The sequence below is a fragment of the Ursus maritimus genome, unplaced genomic scaffold (genome assembly GCF_017311325.1).
Source record: "Ursus maritimus isolate PB19 unplaced genomic scaffold, ASM1731132v1 scaffold_22, whole genome shotgun sequence".
NCBI classification, from domain to species: Eukaryota; Metazoa; Chordata; class Mammalia; order Carnivora; family Ursidae; genus Ursus; species Ursus maritimus.
In genome coordinates this window covers 21,069,697-21,092,581 of record NW_024424675.1, presented here as the reverse complement: position 1 = coordinate 21,092,581, position 22,885 = coordinate 21,069,697, and the positions used below count along the sequence as shown (strand labels likewise).

At 52.7% G+C, this 22,885-nt stretch overlaps 1 protein-coding gene across 1 annotated transcript; it reads left to right on the top strand.

Moving 5' to 3' along the window:
* The first annotated feature begins 1,111 nt into the window (after positions 1-1,111).
* On the top strand, positions 1,112-12,726 carry FAM110A (family with sequence similarity 110 member A). The gene is made up of 2 exons (XM_040638107.1): positions 1,112-1,351; positions 11,188-12,726. Exon 2 carries the CDS (start codon positions 11,283-11,285, stop codon positions 12,168-12,170), a length of 888 nt encoding a protein of 295 aa, XP_040494041.1. The 5' UTR covers positions 1,112-1,351; positions 11,188-11,282; the 3' UTR covers positions 12,171-12,726.
* The last annotated feature ends 10,159 nt before the right edge of the window (positions 12,727-22,885 follow it).

Sequence of the window (22,885 nt, the reverse complement as noted above, 5' to 3'; positions counted from 1 at the left end):
CCAATCCTTTTTTAAAATGTGTTTTTTTTTCTTGACATAATAAGTGTTGGAAATTGGAAAATCCACAAAAACACAAAAGAGAAATGAACTGTTATTATTATTTTTTTAAGATTTTATTTTTATTTATTCGACAGAGATAGAGACAGCCAGCGAGAGAGGAAACACAAGCAGGGGGAGTGGGAGAGGAAGAAGCAGGCTCATAGCGGAGGAGCCTGATGTGGGGCTCGATCCCATAAGGCCGGGATCACGCCCTGAGCGGAAGGCAGACGCTTAACCGCTGTGCCACCCAGGCGCCCCTGAACTGCTATTATAAATAGTTATACACAAATACATGTGATATTACAATTACGTATTTAATACATAGTTGTGGGTATATAGTGCTTTGAAACACACTTTTAAAAAGCTTTCTTTGCATTTTCCTCATACTTTAAATATCTTTAATTACATCATTTTTAATGACTGCATAACATTCCTCATCAGGAAGTGGGGATAATTAAAGGCACCTATCTCAAAGGGTTATGCCATGAGCATTGACAAGAGTTATGTCATGTGAAGCTACCTGGCATGTAAAAAGCTCAATAAACTTAGCTCTTCTGCAGGATGAATTTATAAAACCAATCTTCTTTTGCTGAGCATTGGAATTATTTCCATTTTCCCCCCTATGGTAAATAACACTGGGCTATATTAATCTTTGCCCATATCTTAGGCCATTTCCTTAGGAAAGTTCAGGACTGCTGGGTATGCACTTTTACAATTTTCCCCTGTGCAGTTAGGGGAACAGAGAGGGAAAGGGGCTAGTCCGGGCTCACACAGCAAGCAGCAAAGTCGGAACTGGAGACTAGCTGCGGACCCTAAACGGGGCCTCATCTTGTTGGGGACCAGGAGAAAGTCCTCGTCAAGGGGAAAAAAAACTAGCCTCCCGAGCTGCAGCGCCGCGGTAAGAGCAGGCCGGCGGGGCGGAGCCGAGCCTGAGCTGGGCTGCCGAGGCGGGGCGCTCACTCTCCGGGCCGAAGCTAAGCGGTCGCCTGGCAACCCGGGCGGCGCGGCGTTCGAACGGAAGCGAGGAACCAATCAGGATGTCCGGGGCAAACCATTCCGGCGACGGGGGGGAGAGCGGCGAGCTCACTTCCCCTTCCTCTGCGCCGCTGGGACCTCCGCTCTGGCGGGGGCCTTGGGACAGTCCGGTGCCCCCGTCCAACTCCGGTGCGCACAGCAGTTCCGAAGAGGCTCCTGCGGGCCCCCAGCAGTTCCGAGCCGCGTTGCGCGGGGCCATTCCCAGCCCGGGTCCGAGCTGTCAGCCTCTCCAAGACCCGCACAGGAGGAGCCAGGACTTGCCCGGCGCGGGCTCCAGGTGAGGGGGCGGGTGGTCTGGGGCACGAGCCCGGGTCTGGGGGGCTCGGTTCACCGAGCGCCTGCTGTCGGCGTCCTCCCTGCATCCTAGGTGCGGGGAGGCGGTGGTGCCCCATTTCACGGAGGAGAACGCTGAGGGGTAGAGGGGCAAGTGTCTTAGCCCAGAGAGGTCTGCTGGAGAATTCAATTCGGGTCTTTCTGCGCCACCTCGAAGTCTCCAGTCTGGGTAGATCTAGATTTGCCTTGAGGGGCCTAGACGCGCAACTGGTGGTCACCTTCTCAGCCTCTTAGGCGCAAGGCTGCTAAGCCCCGGAGCCCTGGCTGGATCACCTCCCTCCTAACCCCGCTCCCGCACCGCCCTGTGGGTGCCCCTTCTGGGCAGCTGTCTTCCCTTCTCCAGAACGCCAGAGGTCAGACTCAGGGCTCATTTGGGGTCCTTCTGCCCACGGGGTCCTGAATCGCAGTGCTGTCTCTCTCAGAGGGCTGTTCTGGGGGCATCCGGCAGGACTGACATTTCTGGGCTAGATGCTAGGTGGGCAGCAGGTGCTCTGGCCCTGGAGCCGCTGTTAGATTCTTGGGAATCTGCCCCAGATTGGGGGAATGGGTAGAGGCAGCCACTCAACCCGAAGCCACTCGTCACCAGAGACTTTGGAGTTGAGGATGGGGCCGGGACTCATCCGGCTGGAGCATCTGACCTAGACCAGGCCTGCCTCCTGGGGATGTTCTGGGAACTCAGAAAGAAAATAAGTCTTTCATTTATTCTTTCAACAAATATTTATTGACTTCATATACCCTGCCCTCCCCCTTGTCTATTTTGTTTCTCTCAGTGGCATTTACCCATCTGATGGCCTATGTATTTCACTTATTAGGGAGCTGATTATCTTCCTGGACTGGAATGTGATAGGAGGAGGGGCTAGCGTGAGGCGAGTGAGGCCGTTGCCTCCAGGCCAAAATTGAGGGGTGCCAAAACCTCTAATCAAGATAACTAAAGCTAACAGTTATTATTATTTTTTAAAGATTTATTTATTTTAGAAAGAGAGAGAGAGAGAAACAGAGACAGAGAGTGTGTGAGCGGGAGGAGGGGCAGAGGGAGAGGGGAGCCCAACCCCCAGGAAGGGGGCAAGATCCCAGGACCCTGAGATCATGACCTGAGCGGAAACCAAGACTCAACCAACTGAGCCACCCAGGCAGTTAACCGTTCTTGACTATCTGCTGTGTGTTCTGCTGGTGGAGATCAACTCACGTGGCCTCTGTGGAACACAGTGCAGCGTCTCTGTCACGATCACAAGCATGTCCCCAGCCCAGCTGTTCCACTTCTTGGCGACACAGTGTAGGTGCAGTGATGGCCGCAGGGTGGTTTGTAATAGGGCAGGTCTGGACACACACTAAGTGGTCATCCGCGGGGGCTGACGGCTCTTTAGGGACTGACGTGCCTCCACATATGCTATTGAACAACCTGTATTATTAAGTATATTAATAACATATATTATAATTAATAATATATTAACATTATTAAAACAACATGTATTATTGAGTAAAAAGAGCAAGGTGAAGACAGTACACGCAGCGTGTTACCATATGTGTAAAAAAGTAGAAAGAATATATGCTTATTATTTCTTGTGTCTGCCTAAAATCTCCCTGGAAGGACACACAATTGTCTGGTTTACAGTGGCGCCTGCAGGGAGGGGAACTGGGTGGCTGGGGACAGGAGTGGGGAGGAATTTATTTTTACTTCATTCTCTTTATAGTTTTTGAATTTTGAGTCATGGGCATATAGCACCTGNAATGGTTGAAAAATTATATATATATATATTATTTATAATAATATTTATTATTATTTATATAAATATAAATATGTAAAATTATATGTCATTACAGATTATATATTTAATCATAAGATTTTATATATATATGTATGTGTGTGTGTATATATATATGTCATTACAGATTATATATTTAATCATAAGATTTTATATATATATGTATGTGTGTGTGTGTATATATATATATATATATATGTCATTACAGATTATATATTTAATCATAAAACCACTGCCCAGTCTGTGATCTGCCCTTGACTTGCCGTGTGACTTTAGGCAAGTTTCTTCACGTCTCTGGGCCGGGATAAGAAGCCATGATGGTGAACTCAGGCCTGGGAGGAAGGCAGTCCGGGACAGGAAGTGGACTTGCCCCTGAGTCTGCCCCAACCTCCACCTTCCCCATCCTTGTGAGCCAGGCCCTTCCCTGAGGCACTGCACGCGTTCTCTCTGTGTCTCCACTGCAAGTCCCTTTGTCCTTATTTTGCAACTTCAGGTACACACCGAGGCACAGATAATTGAGTTGGTGGAGTTGGGCTGTCCGTTGGCTGATAGGAGATCAGTGCTTGAGGCGCCCGTGCCCACAGCCCTCCTTCAGCCTGCTGAGATGTGTGCAAGGGTGCCCTGGGCAAGGCTGACTGCAGGCAGGCCGGGGCATGAGTGTCTGCGGAGACGCCAGAAATAGCATGGGGCCTGGCGTGGCCCTGGAGGATGCCCAGCTGGGTGTCTCTGACCCGGACAGCTGGGCTGAAATCGAGCCGGGCTGCCCTATTGGCCGGCCCCCTCCCTGCTGCCTGGAGCCTTCCTGATCCTCCTCTGGGGCAGGTGAGGGCCTCCCTGTCTCCACCAAAGTCAGACCCTGGCTTCTGCTGAACGGAAAGAGAGAAGCAGGTGGAAGGAAGGGCTGGGGTGGGGGTGCAGAGTGTCATGAAAATTCTAAACATCGAAATCACACCTCTCGCCCCCTCAGCGAAGAATAAATAATCACTAACACCTCCGGAGCACTCACTACGTGCCAAGTACTTTATAAACACGCACTCACATTTAATTCCCTCAATTCTGTGACGTCAGGTAGTTACCGCGGCTGTTTTTTTCCACCTTACAAAGGGAAACTGAACTCGAGAGAGGTTTGGTTTAGTAACTTGGACCAGGTCTCCCAGAGCAAGAATGCGAATCTGGGGGTTCTGGCTCCAGACTCTGGACTCTCTTTTTCTTTTTTTGGAAAAATATATATAATGTAAAATCGAGCATTTTAACCATTTGTAAGGTACAGTTCAGCGGCCTGAAGTACATTCACACTGTGTGCGGACCTCACCACCTCCAGAACTTCCTTATCTGCCTAAATGGGAACTCTGTACCCATTAAACACCAGCTCCCCATTTTCTCCTCCCGCCAGTCCCTGGAAAGCCCTTTCTACTTGCTGTCTCTATGCATTTAACTACTTTACATACCTCATGTAGGTGAAATCATACAATATTTGCCCTTTTTTCCCTCAACATTTGTCCTTCTGCGTGTGACTTATTTCATTTAGTATGCTTTCGAGGTTCACCCATGTTGTAGCAGGTGTCAGAATTTCCTTGCATATAAAGGCCAAATAATATTCTATCGTATGTTCATCTGTACATCTGTCCGTGGACCCTTCGTTGCCTCCACCTTTGGGCTATCATGAATACTACTACTATGAGCATCGGGGTACAATATCTGTTCAAGTCCTTGGTTTTAGTTCTTTTGTGTACACACCCAGGAGTAGGATTGCTGGGTCCGATGGTGATTCTTTTTTACAAGTTTTCCCTAACAGCCATACCGTTTCCAGCGTGGCCTCGCCATGTTATATTCCCACCCACAGGGCAGAGGGTTCCAGTTTCTTCATATCCTCACCAACACTTGATATTTTCTGTGGTTTTGGGTTTTTTTTGTTATTTGCTTGCTTGTTTGCTGCGGTATTGGTCATCTCAGTGGGTGTGACATGTTATCGCACTGTGGCTTGGATTTACGTGTCCCTAATGACGCAGAGGTTGAGTACGTTTCCACGTGCCTATTGGGCATCTGGACGCTTTCTTTGAAGAAACGTCTGTCGAAGTGGCCCTGCGTGCTTAGATTCGTAGACTCTGAGAGAAGTGGGTCAACATTCTGGGTGACGAAATCCTCACCCAGGAGCTGGGCACCACAGCGTCCCATTTTGGTGGCATTTGTCATGCACAGGCTGGGAGGGAGGCACTGTTATAAGTCCTGTTTTACAGTTGGGGAAACTGAGGCCTGGGAAAGTTGACTATCTTACTCAGGGTCTCCTAGCTAATCACTGGCAGAGCTGGGATGTGAACCCCGGTGGGCTGGTCCCAGAGTCCATGCTACAGAGGTGGCCGTGGGGCTGGAGTGGGGAAGGGCACTGTAGCAGCAGACCCCGCATGTGCAAAGGTTTGGATGTGATGTCTCTGGAGAAAGAACAGGGCTCATCTAGGAGTGGCCAGGGCCCAGCTTGAGTGGGCGTGACTTGAGGCTGGAGGGGGGGGGAATGGGGGAATATCTGGGTGGGACTGGGGATTGGGAGGAGGCTTGGCGCTGAAGGGCCTTGGTCTTTGAGGGGGCCTGGGTTTCAGTCCTGCCACTTAGTCAGTGGTGTGCCCTGCACACACCTGTGTGTTTGCTCCCTGGAGGATGAAAATACAGAAACTGGAAACGAGTCATCGATAAGTGAATATCTAAAATGACAGGGTGGGGTGTGTGTGGAAGGTAACAACTGGGTGAGAGAGTTGGCGGGAGCCTCAGGGTAGTCAGGGAGGCCTCTCTGAGGAGGTGAGACCTGAAGGAGGTGGGCTAAGAAAGAGGTTCTAAGCCGAGAACAGATGGTACAAAGGCCCTGAGGCAGGAAAGACCTTGGCATGTTCAGGAACAGCAGGGAGGGCTATGTGGCTGGAGCAGAAAAGATTGGAGACGAGGTAGGAGGGAGGCCAGGGACTGGATCCTGGAAGGCCTGAGGACCAAGTGGAGAGTTTGGGTTTTATTCTAAGGTGATGTGGAGCCATAAGAGATCTAATTTCTGTTGGGAAAATATTGGCATCTTACCCCCATTTTACAACTGAGGAATCTGAGACCCCGGCCCACAACCAGGAATGCTTCCTAAGGTGGCTTCTCCCTCTGGGACCCTGAGAGGGAGGCTATAGAGTCTTTCGATGAGGGGCTGAAGCCCAACACTGAAGAGTCTGTCTCTTCCACTTCCCATCACTCCCCCAAACCTGCTCCTGGGTTCAAATCCTGGCTCTGCCATTTACCAGCTATGTGACCTCTGGCAAGTGGCCCCACCTCTCTGTGCCTCAGCTTTCTCAACTGTAAAATGAGTGTAATAGGAGTACCTCAGGGTGACTGTGAGGAGTCAATGAGTCAACATATATAAAGAGCTTAGAAAAGTGCCAGGTACTGAGAAAGCACTTAGAAAATTTCTTCCCTGTTATATTATGAAAATGTTATTGTTTCTTTGCTTTTACTGCTATTATTGCCTGACCGAGCCCTCTCCCCCATCTCACTCCCTCCCCCATTGTTGCCTCAGAAGAGGGCCAGGCAGGGACCCAGCAGGACATTGTGAGGTATGATGGTCTGTAGGCTGGCCTCCCTCTTTCCCCTAAAATCAGGCTCCAGGGCCTGGAGGAGGCCTCAGAGCTGACTCACTCCCAGGGGGAGGAGAGTTGTTCTGAGTCACTTCCCCTCATAGCCCTCCACCCCAATCCGGGTGCAGCCCCCACTGGGCACAGACATGGAACTGGGCCCTCTTTGGCTTCCCTGGGGCTCAGGCCCAAGGCTAGTGGGCACTTCCTTCTCTGGGCCTCAGGATCCCAGTGGAAACTGGCCTAATCAAGGGTGCTGCCTGACGTGACATAATAGGGCCTGGGTTGGCAGAAGAGACAATTATTGTCCCTCCCAAGGATTCCTTCCTGCAGTGTTGCAGGCTTCTCATCTGTAAAATGGGGATTAAATAGTTCCTCCCTGGGGGGGGGGGTGTTCCAGAGACTTACATAAGTACAGTGCCTGGACCTCAAACATTCTAGTAATTCTTATTACTGTTGTTGCCGTTGTTACTAAATGTTCCCAGCTTGCACCGAGTTTCTGTAGGAACTCACACTGCCCAGGCCTGGAAGGTGAGACTCTCCTCACTTTCCAGAGGGGTCCAGCAGAGGGGTCCAGCAACCTGCTCAGGGACACACAGGTAGAAAGGGGTGGCACTAAGGCTTGATCTAGAGGGAAAGTGCCCAGGTCGGACTCCTCAGGGTGACTTTGGGCAACTGGCTCGGCCTGTCCCAGCCTCAGTATTCCATTAGTCAAAGGCGGATAATAACAGCGTTCACCTCACCGGGGTTGTTGGGAAGATTAAAATGGGTTAATTAATACCAGGAACAGCACTTTCTCATGCTGGCACAGTCAACATTAACGGGGGCTTTCCGGCTGTGGGGGAGGGGGACTCAGTTTTGCCCTCTCGGAGATGGGCGCACTTGCCGGCGCAGGCTGCCGGACGTGCGGTTCTGGCCAGTGCGGCTGTCAGATGCGCGGCCCCGGCTCGCGGGAGAGCTTCCCGGGGTAGGTCGGGGCGGCTGGGACTGGGTCCCCGCGCCGAGGCGAGCCCACTGCTGGCGCGCCTGGGCTCAGGTTCCTGCCCCTGCCTGGCTTTCGTTCTTCCCTTTCGGGTGATACCTGGGCCGGCGGGTTCACCTGCCCGGGACGGCCGCCGGAAGTTGCGCAAACTCGTGTTACCTGAGCTCCAGGTGGGCCGGGCCGGAGGAGCGCTCGGTAGCGGCGCGCGCGCAGCCAGGTACGTGCGGGGCCCGTGGCGCGGGGCCAGGGTAGGGGGCTGCCCCGCCACCCCTCCCTTTCGGGAAGGCGGGGACAGGGCAGGGGCTCACCTTCCCGCCTGGACGAGACCTCAGGAATCCTGCCGTCAGCCCCCTGGATTAAGAGCCAGGTCGACCCAGGCTCAGAGAGGGGCGGCGAGCGGCCAGAGTCACACAGCGCGCCGGCGGGCTCTCGGTCTCCTCTTCCGCTGGGAGTCTCCAAGATTGCCCCGGAGGGGGGCAGGGCAGAAGCCAGACCGAGGATCTGAGCTCCCCCAACCCTTATTAAGGCTGACTCCAGGGAAGCAGGAGGGAAAGGGGTAAGGTGGGGCTGCAAGCCCCGGGGATGACAAAGAGAAGGGCTCACGGCTGGCGCTCTGGGAGCCATTTGTGGGTAGCATTTGAAATACGTGGGTGGGGTGCTGGCGTTGAGAGGAGGCCTCAGAGAGGACAAGTCCCACCCTGGGGACTGGGACCCCGTCTGTAACTCGCAGCAGCCATCACACCTCCGTTTGCCCTCCGGTGAAATGGGGTTTATCAGATCAGTTTAGGATTAACCTCTATCACGTGCTTCCTTTGTCTGCGGCTCCGGCTCGGACTGGCGGTTCTGAGCGCGCTTAGAGACCACTGCCGGGGTGGGGCGGGGGGCGCGGTCTGAGAGTTGGGTCGTCATAGTCATCATGAAAACCAAGAGCCCAGTTCTTGGAGCGCAGTCTTTTGGCCAGGCGCTGGGAAAGTCCTCGACCTGTTTTATCTCTCCATCCTCACGGAGACCTGGAGGCTCAGGTCTATTTTTAACCGCATTTCAGATAAGGAACCATAGCGCGTAAGACGCGCAGCTGCTGGAGCAGGGCGCACAGCGGGCAGGTGGGCGAAGCGGCCAGCGGCCTCCAAGCCGGGTTTGGCTCCTTGCATGTGTCCCGGCCACGGGGGGAGGCTCTGCGGCCAGCAGGTCGGTCCGAGGGCGCGGAGTTTCTGCCCTGGCCCTACCCAGCTGACCTCCTTCTTCCCTCTGTTTCCCCAGATGGTGCCCGGGAGGGAATTGCCGCCGCCAACGGGTTGGACTGGTTTGGTAGGCGGCGGCCCGGGGGTGGGGCAGAGTCTAGTCACCTGGACAGCGCTCAGCAGGGCTGCCTTTCCTGGCAGACCCTTCTTGCCTGAGGTCTCCTGAGGGTCGCCCGAGTGGGGCAGCCTTACTTTGCCACCTACTCTATCCCTTCTGCCTTGGGAGCAGCTCTGGCCCTGGGCCAACAGCTCCCAAGGTTCTATTAATTTGCCATTGCTGCCCTTGCAGAGGTCTCAAACTGGGGGCGAGATTGGGGTGGGGAGAGCAGATCTGTTTGGAGACACGTTTGCTCCATGCTCCACGGGTATGCTGCTATTTAAGAATCTGGAGTGTTCATGCACATGTGGATTTCCAGCCTCCTCGTACATACCTACCACCTTGGACCCATGTGCCTGCAGGGGTTGGATGTGTCCCTCTCTGATTCATCCAAGGTCTGCCCGTTCGCATTTCGTCCCCGTGGACACTCCAATTCAATAACAATTTATTGAATACCTATTGTGTGTTGAAAGCAATGTCCCAAAACAGATTCAGTGAGCAAAACAGACAAACCCCCTGCCTTCATGGAGCCGATATTTTAGAGGAATGGGAAGAAAGAGTAAAATGACATAAACGTAATAGATGAGCGAATTAGGCTTCATAGGCATTTGTGTCTTATTTATCCGTTCTGGGACCTAGGATGGTCACATCTCCAGTCTCAGTTTCTCCAACTGTGAAATGAGATGACAGTGACCCTTCTCATAGGTTTGTTGGAGGATTCCAGGAGAGGATGGTGTCAAATGTCTAGCACACAGTAGGGACCCCTGCCTTCCCACCCCAATCCAGACTCTCCTCATGTCATTCTGGGTGACCACGTGGGGCTGTCCCATAGAGCTTTCTGCTGTGGATGGAGATCTCTGATCTGCACTGTCTGCTGCAGTGACCAGTATAGTGGCTGTTAAGCACTTGAAATGTGGGTAGCGTGATTGAGGAACTGAAGTATAAGTTTTTATTTAATTTAAAGCTAAGTCAAGTAGCCATATGTGGCTAGTAGCATTGAATTAGACCACACAGGTGTAGATGACAAGTCCTGTTGGAGATTACCTAGATAAAGTCCTCCTCTCTCATTTTACAGATGAGAAGTTTCAGGATTTGGTCTGTGGGTTTTCTTGTGGCCCATCTCTGGGAGAGTTGGCTGGGGACACTTTGTGGCTCCAGCCCTTTCTTGGAAAAAGGATCAGGGCTGGCCTGATGCTTAGGTGATCATGTGGACACTTGTGCACTTGGGCGTGGACCCCCTTGCCTATGGGTGCCCATCTTCTGGCTGCTGGCAGATCTAGGGTCTGCTGGATGCCCTCAAGCAGGATTGTGTGATTGCGGGCTTTTCTGGCATCTCTTGGAACAGCATAGCTCAGGGCTGACATTTCTAACTGACTGGCATCCTTGGATCACGGTGGGCCTGTCATTGAAGTCGCATACTGGAAGCTGATGAGCGTCTGGGCTTCACTGGGGTGGGGGGGTGGGGATTTTCTACACTCCTCCTCCACCGGCTCTGCTGCTATGCCTGGGGCCTGGCATGTCTGGACGGGTGAATAGCACCGGGCAGCTTCCTGCCTGGGTGGGTAGGGGTGAGAGGTGGTACCAGGTTCCCTGGGGGCAGTCCAGGTAGCGTGGGCGGTTGGAGCCCTTTCTCTGGGTCGCCAGGTGCACCAGCACCTCCCTGCTTGGAAGCAAAGGGGGCAGAGCCATCAACTTGGTGGGTTAGCTGCATCAAGTTGTTTGAGCTCCCTATCTGCAAAATAGAGCTGTTAAGGGGACCCATTGAGGTTAAGCTGGCTGGTGCCCAGCATATGGCCTGGAGCCCACTTTGCTTCCTTCAAAGCATGCTTGCTCTGTCTTTTCTGCCCAGGCCGCTCACGTCTTTCTTCTTTGGCACTTTTTTATTTTCTCTCTGCCTCAGCTGGGCCTGGTCCTCTGAGAAGGAGGCGGGCGTGTGGGTGGAGTCACAGGCCCCAGTGGTGGCTTTCTGTCTGCTGATTGGCTCCCTGTGAACTAGGGGCGTGGCTATTACCTTTTAATAGGGAAGGCATCTTCAGTCCCTTTCAGTCTTGGCCGAGCCTTTGTCTGAGCGTGCTCAGCCTCTTTCTCTCCTCCCCTGCAGCCGTTGCCGGCGTCCAGCTGCCAACTTTCTGCCTGGATCTGTCTCCTCATTTCTCTGGTCTCCTCAGACCGAAGCCCTTGGGGTATGTAACAGCCATGCCTGTGGACACACTGACTCCGGGAGCCCCGGACACCTCTGCCCTACCTTTCCGCCTGCGGACCAAAGTCCCTGGCTACCTGCTACGGCGGCCAGCAGATGGTGGAGCGCGGAAACCTAGTGCCGTGGAGCGCCTGGAGGCCGACAAGGCCAAGTACGTCAAGAGCCTGCATGTGGCCAACACCCGCCAGGAACCTGTGCAGCCCCTGCTGTCCAAACAGCCACTCTTCAGCCCTGGGACTCGCCGCACAGTGCTCACACCTAGCCGTCGAGTCCTGCCTGGACCTGGCCGCCGGCCCCAGCTGGACCTGGACATCCTTAGCAGCCTCATCGACTTGTGTGATAGTCCCTCATCCCCTGCCGAGTCCAGCCGTACCCCTGGATGGACAGAAGGAGCCCACCAGGTGCCCCCGGCCACCCCTCCACGCCCGCCACCCAGTACGGCTGCCGTCCGCCGAGTGGATGTCCGTCCCCTGCCCGCCTCCCCTGCCCGGCCCTGCCCATCGCCTGGCACTGCCACTGCCTCCAGCCCAGCACGGCCCCCGGGTTTGCAACGCTCCAAGTCGGATTTGAGTGAGCGCTTCTCCAGAGCAGCAGCTGACCTGGAGCGATTTTTTAACTTCTGTGGCCTGGACCCGGAGGAGGCACGGGGCTTGGGTGTGGCCCACCTGGCGCGGGCCAGCTCAGACATCGTCTCCCTGGCTGGGCCCAGTGCCGGGCCCGGCAGCTCCGAGGGGGACTGCTCCCGCCGCAGCTCTGCCACTGTGGAGGAGCGGGCCCGGGAGCGCGTCCCTTATGGTGTGTCGGTGGTGGAGCGCAACGCCCGTGTGATCAAGTGGCTGTACGGGTTGCGGCAGGCGCGGGATGCCCCAGCAGCTGAGGGCTAGGCCTCCCGTAGACGCGGCATTTGCCACAGGACAGATCTGAGAGAGGCAGCTGGCTGGCCCTTGACCCCTTCTGCATCCATGCCCTGGCTCGGGGCAGACCGGAGGCTGCTGCCTTGTGTGAACTCAGTATGGAGGCAGAGGCTCAGAGGCTGGACCGGCATCCGTCTGGCAAGGACTGACCCTGGAGAGAGTTGCCTCTTGACCTTGGGCCACCCTCTACCCCTCGTGTGTAGGGGTTTTGACACGAGTCCTCTCTGGTTCTTCCCGTGGGTTTGGAATTGGGCCACTTAGCCTTCTCCACTGAGAGTGAGGGGCCAAAGGATCTTACTAGGCCTGTCTACCTAGTGGTTATGTTTCCTTCTTCCTTGGCCTCTAACCTTTGCTGACTTCCTCTTCCTTTCCCAGTGGGCCCTGATTCCCTGGGAACTTGCTCTGGGTGGGGGCAGGGCCTTGGCAGCCTGGTCTAGGTGGGTAGACTACAGGAGGGACTGGTAGGAGTCTGTACTGCTCTGACTTCCCTCCCTTTGGTTAATAAACACAAATGCTTGTTTTTCAAGGGCTGGGTCATCACACTCTTCTGTGTTCACAAGGGGAAGGGGTGGGAGACGTCTTGGGGTGGGGCCTTCAGAACTCCCTAATTGCTCATCCCAGGATCTGGGGAGTCATGAAGTCCATGGTTGGCCCAGCCTGAGACTTGAGACCTGAGGGGATTCTCATAACCCCTCTGGGTGGCCTGCGGGCCTCCTTCATAGAGGAGGAAACTGGGTCTGGCCACAGAGTGAATCTGGATAGAGCTGGAACTGAGGTCTTTCCCCTGCATCAGAAAGGACACTTGCTGGGGAAAAGCTGATGGCTGCATGGATCCTTTCCATTGCTGCCCAGTTCCCAAGGGGCAGGCAGCTCAAAGAGCACAGACCCTGAACTAGAGGTGACACAGGCTGTAGACTGGGGGTTGGAAACAGGGGTTCTTAGAGGAGGAGGGACTGGGGGTGGACAGCACAAAACAGGCAGCCAGCTTGCCTCCAACTCTGGGTGACCTGGGATAAGCCAGTCTCCCTCTCTGGGCCTCAGGGGGCTGGGGGAAGGGGAAGGATGGCTGACACTGGGCTTTGAGGTCTCACCTCTTTCCTGTCTCCTTCCAGGCAGGTCCCTGCTGGGAGACACCACCTTGGCTCGTAGTGCAGCCGGGGCTAGGGCCGGGCACACAAAGAGTGAAAGCCTGGGTGGCCTCTGCCCACCCCCGGGGTGGGAGTGGGGAAGGGCTGGGTGGTGCTTCCTCTCCCGCAGGCTGCGTTGGCTGCAGCACTCAGAAACAGGAAGCTCTAATGGGGGCCCTGGTGACAGGTTTGATGTAAGTTTTATTTTAAGCATAAAGAGGAGATTTCCGTTGGGCTGTTGACAAACATCCAGGTCAGCCCAGCTGTTTGTCTGTCTGTCTGATAGTGTACGATCGGCCCCCAGGGGATTGGGCTGGGCCTGAATGGTTCAGGGAAACACGGGGAAACTGGATTATAGATGAGACTGGTGTTCAAGCTCATGAGAATGGAATCTACCCCCTCATGATACAGATGGGGAGACTGAGGCACAGGGTGGACTATAATCTGCCCACAGGCACCCAGCAAGTCTGACAACGTGGGAGTTGAGCCTCCTGGTCCCCAAGTTAAAGGAGTGATGGCGTCAGGAGGGATAATCTGGGCATGCTCTGCAGAGGAGACGTCCTTTAAGGTGGCAAGGACCATCTCCTCCAGGCAACATGGCCAGAATAATGTGCTTAGTAAGCGTTGCCCCTTCCTGCGAGCTGCCAGCCCCCCCGGAAACCCAAGAAAGTGGGTGTGTTGGCTGCATTTTAGATCACAGGACTGGTGGGGGATGGGCCAGGAGACCCCTTGTTCCTGTGGGAGGTTGAGTCCTAGGTGCAGACCCTTCACACTCATCCCGTCACTGAATCTTCAAGGTGCCCTTTCCAGGGTCTATCTGAGAACAGGAGGGGTAGTGGTTTGGGAGCCGTCACAGAGAGGGTCTGCGCTCCAGCCTGGGGTCACACCCCACAGTCAGTGGCACTCTGCCTCCCTGACTGTCCTCTCTTCCCTGTTCTGGGTCCTGGCAGCTTTTCCTACTGTCCCTTTACCGAGCATCTGCTGGGCGCCTGCGGTGAGTAAGACAGACATAGGTCCTGCTATGTCGGGTGGAAGGGAATGGGCAGCGAAGCAGCAAACACATGGTCGTATCACATGGGCAACGACTCCTGCCCTAAGACCAGACCTGTTCCCAGGAGCTGGGCCGGGGGAGTCAAGAAGGGCATTGGGAGGGTCTGTTGGGAAGAGAGCAGGGAGGCATTCTTGGAAGTGGGGAAGGTGTTTCCTGGTGCCTGGTTCCAGGAGGGTTTCCCTTCTGCTAGAATTCTGGAGCCTATCAGCCTCCCCTGTTGGGGGGGGATCTGTGGAGGGAGTGGGTGAGGGCTTCTGCCCGCCTCAGGGATCTGCGGAAACAGCCCCTCTATTGTTCTGCCTGCAGTCCGAGTGCAAGGGGCAGTGAGCAGCTGCTGCCCCCTCCCCTGGGGCTGCCTGGCTTCCATAGCAGCGCCCCCAGGCCAGACTGGCCCCAGCTGCCCAGCCCCTAATTAGGCAGAGATGAGATCTGCTCCCAGATCTATTTCCCAGCCGCTAATTATATACACGTGGGCTTGGGAGCCCAGCAATCTGGCTGCTCACGCCTGTCATGAAGGTGTGATGGGCCCCTGGGAAAGGCACCTGTCCCCACCTGCCAGGCCTCAGTGTACCCTTTTGGCAGAGTATGGGAGGTAGCGAGAGGGCCCTATTCATTTCCCTGGTGAAATGGTTCTGGTTCTGCTACAGAGGCACGCAAGGGGACCAGGGAGAGGAGACACCCATCCTGCCTCACACCCTGTGTCCAGGGGGAGCAGGGTGGGACTGAGGAGTTAGTCTATAGGGCCCTGACTCTAAATCCCAGGGTAGGGGGGACATAGGCAAGAGCAGGGTGACAGCTGCTCCCCCCCCTCATAGACCTGCACATGGGCTTAGAGCTGTGTGGGTCTTCCCAGGTCCAAGACAGAACATCGCGTTCAGGTTTTAAAAAAATACTGTTTTTCAGATAATGCATTCATATTATTTCCCCCAACACTTCATTAAGAAAAATGTTAAACTTTGGGGCGCCTGGGTGGCGCAGTCGTTAAGCGGCTGCCTTCGGCTCAGGGCGTGGTCCCGGCGTTCTGGGATCGAGCCCCACATCAGGCTTCTCCGCTAGGAGCCTGTTTCTTCCTCTCCCACTCCCCCTGCTTGTGTTCCCTCTCTCACTGGCTGTCTCTCTCTGTCAAATAAATGAATAAACTCTTAAAAAAAAAAAAAACGGGGCATCCGGGTGGCACAGCGGTTAAGCGTCTGCCTTCGGCTCAGAGTGTGATCCCGGCGTTCTGGGTTCGAGCCCCACATCAGGCTCCTCTGCTATGAGCCTGCTTCTTCCTCTCCCACTCCCCCTGCTTGTGTTCCCTCTCTCACTGGCTGTCTCTATCTCTGTTAAATAAATAAATAAAATCTTCAACAAAAAAAAAAAAAGAAAGAAAAGAAAAGAAAAAAAAGAAAAATGTCAAACTTAAAGAATAGTTGGAGGAATGAGACAGCAAACACTTAAATACGTACCTACTGGATGCACGGTCCTTCCTATTTTGTTAGATGTGCTCTATCAGGCGTCTTTCCATCTATCCATCTATTAAGACAACCTATTTTGTTGAAGCTTTTCAAAGTAAGTTGCAAACATCAGTATGCTTCCCCTCAAAGGCACTTGGGCATGCATATCATTAGAGCTCAATATTTGTTTACAGTTCTTCCCCCACCCCCGTGTGTGTGTGTGTGTGTGTGTGTGTGTGTGTGTGTGTGTGTGTAAAACTTACAACCTATGAAATGCACAGATCTTAAAGGTACCATTTGTTGGCTTTAGACAAATACGTACTGTTTCCCAAACCCCAGTCAGGATATAGAGCAACACCATAACCATGGAAGTTCCTCATGTCCCTCCTCTGTCAGTTCCTGTCCCTAGCTCATGGATATGTCTATATATCTGTACAAATTAAATAGTGCTAATAAAAAACATTTCCTTGCCGTGTCCTTCTCACTCCCGACCCCCAAAACAGCCACATTCAACTCTTTTAACTATTTCTGCTGGTACTTTATTCCATATTTCTAAGTAAGATGCTTTTCCTGTGTTTTTCTGAATTAATTTTAGACAAATATTGCCTGACTTTCCGGTCTGATGTCTTCACAGTGTCGCTTCTGTAGCTCGACTGCCTGGGTTTGAATCCCAGCCCTTCCCCTTCCTGGCCCTATGACCCCAGGCAAGTGACTTAACCTCCTTGTGCTCAGTTTCCTCACTTGCAAAATGAGAGTAAGGAGAATATTTAAGGTATTGGATTGTTATGAGGATTTAATGTGTAAAGTGCACCAGAATAATTACTCTGGAAATGGTCAAAAATGTTTCTTTTTATAATTATTATCAAGGAAGAGTTAACTTTTCTCACTCTCCTATCCTTTTAATCTACGTTTATCACAATTTTCCATTAAGTGAATATTTAGTGTTATTTCTATTGTAACTATACAAATATTGTTTCCTGCCAAGCCAAATCTTATGTGATGGTTACATTTCCTTTCTTGTGAAACTCTTGGTTTTTCCTGGAGTTGCTACATGCCTTGCTTTTCATTCCTGTGGTTTCCTTATAACCAACCCATTCTTAATTCTCTGACATCCTCAATGTCCCCATAGTTACACATAGAAGTAATGTATTGGTTCCAGCTTCCTTCCTGAAACCCTTCAAGTGCTCATTAACACCACCCCACCACTTAAAAAAGAAAAAAGTAGGACCAGTTTTCAAAATAGAATCTCAAGCAAAAGTACAAGCTGTAATATAAGCATTTGTGAGCACCCCGTGGTGTCCCTGCCAATGGGTCTCTCAGAGGGATTAAAAACTGAAGCTGTGGGGGCGCCTGGGTGGCGCAGTCGTTAAGCGTCTGCCTTCGGCTCAGGGCGTGATCCCGGCGTTATGGGATCGAGCCCCACATCAGGCTCCTCTGCTGTAAGCCTGCTTCTCCCTCTCCCACTCCCCCCGCTTGTGTTCCCTCTCTCGCTGGCTGTCTCTATCTCTGTCAAATAAATAAATAAATAAATAAATAAATAAATAAACAAACAAACAAACAAATAAATAAATAAATAAATCTTTTAAAAAAACCAAAAAACTGAAGCTGTGACCCCCATTGCCCGGCCTTTCCATTTACCCACAGGAACCTCTCAGCACCGTCTCCTCGCTATGCCAACCTATGGCTCATTTTGTGCCCTTTACTTTATTCATCCATTTGTTCAGCTAAAGTCTGCTGAGTCCTTCTCCATACCCTGCACTGTGCTGGGCGGCACCAGGGACATAGCGCTTGGGTGTTGTTGACCTACCCATTCCCAGAATGTATTTGTATCTATTGACATGTGAGCCTGAATAGTGGTCTGAATAGAGGTGTGTGTGGGGTTGGGTGATGGCTGGGAAGTGTCTGCATGTGACCTCTAAGGGGTGTGTCTATGTGGGTGCTGGCAGATTTTCTATAGAAGGCCATTTACGTACATTTATGTGCATGTGTGTATGTGTGCTGGTGTGGTCAACACAGTGTATGTTCACAGGTTATGTGTATCAGTTATTTTTTGCTGCATAACAAACCACTCTAAACCCAGTGACCTAAGGTAACAATTTATTAGTCCCAGATTCCATCAACTGGCAATCGGGCTTCGGCTCATCTGGGCAGTTCTTCTGGTCTTACCTAGACCCACGCATGTGCTTGCAGTCAGCTGGTCTTGGAGGGCCTCACCCACATGTCTGGCAGTTGGCAGGCTGTGTGAGGGGTGCCTCCGTCACCTCTGTGAGGTTCACCTCCATGAGGCTAGCTTGGGCCCATTCACGTGGTAATCTTGGAGTTCCACGTTGAGCAAGAGAAGACAAGCTCCAAGGCATACGAGCTTTTGAAAGACTCTGCTCGGGCTAATGTTCCATTGGCCAAAATGACATGGCCGAGTCAGATTCAAGGGGTCGAGAAATAGACTCCATCTCTTAGTCACATTGCAAAAGGGCATAAGAACAAGCATGGGGGAGTGATTGCAGCTGGTTTTCCATTTAGCACAGCCTATATGTGCCTAGAGAAAGTCCCCAATGTGGTGATCAGAGAACCCTGGATTTCCTGGTGCTGTTGCTTACTTGCTCTCTGTCCTTGGCCAACTGTCTCACCTCTCTGAGCCTCACAAACTGGAGAGAATGGACTGAAAGGAGACAATCTTTGTAAAGTTCCTGTGCTATTCATCTGTTAATGCCACACGTAGTTGTCGGTGCGTTCGTGTGAGGCACACCCTGGAGACACTGTAGTGAACAAAATGAACCAGATCACCCGCCCTTGGAGAGCTTGGTCCTGGTTGCAGACAGGTGTTAATTGACCATCCCAATTATTTTATGGTCACTGACATTAGGCCCTGGAAGTAAGGAGGGACTGCTGACCTGGCCAGGGAGATCTGGAAGCCTGAGCTGTTTGAGCTGAGATATGAAGGATAGGTAGGAGTTAAACAGAAGAGGGGATAGGAGAGGAAAAGGATTTCAGATTGAAGGAACAGTTTGTGCAAAGGCCCTGTGGTGAGAGTAGATTCTAGGAACAGAGAGAAGGTGGGTGGGGCTGGACCTGGAGCACAAGGGCCAGACCGTGCAGGGTTATGGGAGCCTTTGAACAATGTGAGGGTCGATCTTGCTAGGGAGACTGAAATGAAACCCAGAGGTCTAACTGTGCTCTACCAGGCCCTCACGACGTGGATTCCTGTTACCCCTCCCATATCCCCTCTACCTATTCTGCTATAGCCATACTACCTCCATGATGTTCCAGGAACATACCAGACACATTCCTACCTCAGGGCCTTTGCACTTGCTGCTTCCATTGCCAGTGTCTAGTCTACCCCAGATATCCACATGACTCAATCTCTTACTTCATTTAGGTCTCTGCTCACATGTCACCTCCTCAGAGAGGCCTTCTCTGACCCACCCACTCACTGCCCTTTCTACCTGAACCATCAGCATCCAGCAGTCACTAGTTCCCTATCCTGGTTTTATTTTTCTTGCTAGAAGAATACATACCAGCCCCTGACTCACAGTAAACAGAAGCCACATGATTTGTTTTTTGGCTCTGTCTCTTACTAGAACGCAGCTCCAGGAGGCAGGGATTTGGCTTTACTCTAGGCTGTGTCCCCATCCCCTGGGGAGCAGTAGGTATTCCATAAATATTTGCTGGATTAAGAATGAGTGAAAAGGAGTGAGCAAACGGCACACAGGAAGGAACTGGCTCCTGGAAATTAGGAGGTCCGGGTTCAAGTCCCGGTTGACCTTGATAATTGTTCACCTTTCTGTTCCTTGGTTTCCCTAGCTGTGCTTTGAGGCATTTGTGGTCTCTAGGCAGGTTCTGTGGAGGCGAGAGGGCCCTGTCAGGGAGGAAGGGAGCTGGGCTCCTCTCCCTGGCCCTTCTGGGGATGAAAATAGCCTCGCCCAACCCCTAGGTTGGCCCCTACCCTCGCTATGTCATCCGGCCGGAGCCAGGGGGCTCTGTCTGGAGCCTGCCAGCCTGGCGCTGGGCTGGGATCGCAGCTTCCTGACAGCTGGGCCAGGCAGCCCTGGGAGGTTCTTAAGGGCACACCGGGCCTGTTGGATGTCCCCAACCTCCCTCCCCACCTACCCATCCTCCCTCAGAGTCCACCGGCAGGATAGATCCCTTCATCCCTACATGCCTGCAGCCTTGGCAGCTTGCAGAACTTTTTCTTGGTCTGTGTCTAGTCGCACCCTGCATGGAGCTGCCTTACCAGGGGGGACACCAAGGCTCAGAGAGGACAGCTGCCTCATTGGAGGTTACGGGCTAGCACGCAGTGCAGTTACAACTCGAACCCAAGACTGGCCCAGCCCTGCCCTGCCGGCGTGTGTGTATGTGTGCGTGTGCATGTGTGTGTGCTGGGGTGGCATGACTGCCATTGGGCTTCACTATCTGTCCCCTCCTTCACTGCTGGCCCCCTGGGTCTCTGGTTTCTGATAGGGGCTGGTGGTGGTGGTTGGTAACACCTAAAGCCAGGCTGCCAGGGTTCAAATCCCACCTTTGCTACTTCCTAAGTGGACTATTGGGTCCCCCCATCCCTCCACTGCTGTGTCTGTCATTAGGATAAATCCCTTCATCCCCGACATTATCAGGCCTAACTTTATGCATTGACCAGGTTTAAAAAATTGAATTAGTTGCCAGTTTTCAGCATGTAAACCGTTGGAAGAATCACATAAACACACCAACTGAGGAACATCTATGAGGCCCCACGCACCTACCATGTGCCCGGCACAGAGCAAAGTTCTCCCCGGGAGCTCAGGCCTGGGAGAGAGTGCCCTTGTGAAGTGGCATCTTCACCCTTTCCTCCAAAGGAGCCTCAGAAAGGTGAAGCCATGTGCCCAAGGTCCCATGGCCAGGGAGGGCAGAGGCAGGGAGGGAGGTGAGTTGCAGGTTGCTGAGACCCCAGCATTCACCCCTCAGGGCTCCTTGAGACCCAATGGTGTTTATTGAGGCCGGTGTGTCACTCCCTGTCTGGGCCTTGGTGTTCCTCTTGGCGAAACGGGGTGGGGGCAGTGTGAATGGAGAGGGCCTGCCCCAGCCCATGATCACCCCTCCCCCCCATAACACACCCACCCAATGTGGGCTGGGGGGACCAAAGCTTCCAAGTTCTCAGGAGAGTCAAGATCTCAAAAATCAGTTAGTAGGCTATTCTCTCATTGTTTAAATGCGGATAAGTCACTATTTAAATGTAAAAATGGCCCCATACAAAGTGTAGATAATGTTATTTATTTCACCACTGTTTGTGATAACAAACAATTGAATACGGCCATCAGTGAGAAGTGGGTAAAGAACTTGGGCCCAGCCACACAATGGAATCCCATGCAGCTGTCGGAAAGATGCCGTGCGCGCCCTTGATGTGAACGGCAGGGTGCCTGCGCTGGTGAACAGGGAAGGCGCGGAAGGACATGCGCAGCGAGCTGTTTTTAGCAACGGAATATAGGTCCCCGCACTCTCCTGCTGGCATAAAATCTCCCTGGAGAGGTACACTGGGAGCCCTGCGCGTTGGCTGCCTGGAGCCAGGGGTGGGGGAGAGACTCACGTCTTAATTTTGTAACTTTTGAATTTTGAACCATGTGAATGTATTCCCTATGCAAAAGAAAAAAGAAAAAGAAAGAAAGAAAAGAAAGGGAAGAAAAGAAAAGGAAAAAATTTTAAGCTGAGAGAAATAAAGCTGAAACAAGAGATTTGAAACAGGCAGACATGAGATGTGCAGGTCCGGTCGCTTGCCCCTCCCCCCATACAGCAGCCACGGGCCACGTTTTGGGTTTTGCCCGGCTTCGTTTTGTGGCTCCACCCGCTACGGTAATATTTTGGTTTCCACACGCACAGCACCCACGGGAAACGCCAGCCAATGGGCATCAGGCTCTGGGCTGGGCCGCCTGCCAGGGTTGGTGGTGGGTATGACACAGCCCCAGGATGGCGTTGTCCAAATGCCCGAGTGATGACGCAGCCCCGGATGGAATGATGACACTTCCCACAGTCTCACAGGCCCTACTGGTCTGGTGTTTGTCTAGCAACTTCCAGGTGGGTGTGTGGACACTTTCAACAGCCATCCCCATCAACTAGCTCTGAGCCTTCAGGGACTAAACCCATCCATTCATCCATCCATCCATCCATCCATCCATCCATCCATCCAATATTAATGAAGTACCTACAGTATGCTCTTCAAGGCCCTGAAGACAGAGCAGAGAACAAAACAGAAGTTCCCGCTCCTGTGCAGTTGACTTTCTAGTGGGAAGATAGGCAGTGCATGCCAGAGTGGAAATGTTCCAGAGAAAATGAAGCCAGCAAGGGAGGTGGGAGGACTCTAGGCTTTTTTCTTTTCTCCTGAAGTATATAACTGACAATACAACACCACTGACCCATTTTAGGTGTATGGTTTGGTGAGTTTCGACAATTGTATACATCTGTATACACTATAGACGAGTTCTAGAAGATTTCTATCATCCCAGAAAGTTCCCTTCTGCCCCTTTGCGGTCAGTCCTGGCTCCCGCCCCACTTCCCAGCTGGGACACGGCCGGGTCAGTTGTCCTTCTCTAGGAAGGACTGGATCTGTCTTTTCTGCAGGTCACGCGGATGGCATCCGGCTTCTTTCACTCAGCGTGAGGCATTTGTGATTCACCCATGTTGTTGTGTGTCTGTCTCCTTTCATTGCTGAGTCGTCCATGGCACAGATGGACAGGGGCAGAGGGAAAGGGGGAACCAGACTCTCTGCTGAGCAGGGAGCCCAACACAGGACTTGATCCCAGGACTCCAAGATCATGACCTGAGCCGAAGGTAGATGCTTAACCGACTGAGCCACCCAGGTGCTCTGGATTGTGCTTTAAAATAGCGTGGTCAGGGCGCCTGGGTGGCTCAGTCGGTTTAAGCATCTGCCTTCAGCTCAGGTCATGATCCCAGTGTCCTGGGATCGAGTCCCACATTGGGCTCCCTGATCAGCAGAGAGCCTGCTTCTCCCTCTCCCTCTGCTGCTCCCCCTGCTTGTGTACTCTTTCTCTCTGTCAAATAAAATAAAATAAAATAAAATAAAATAAAATAAAATAAAATAAAATA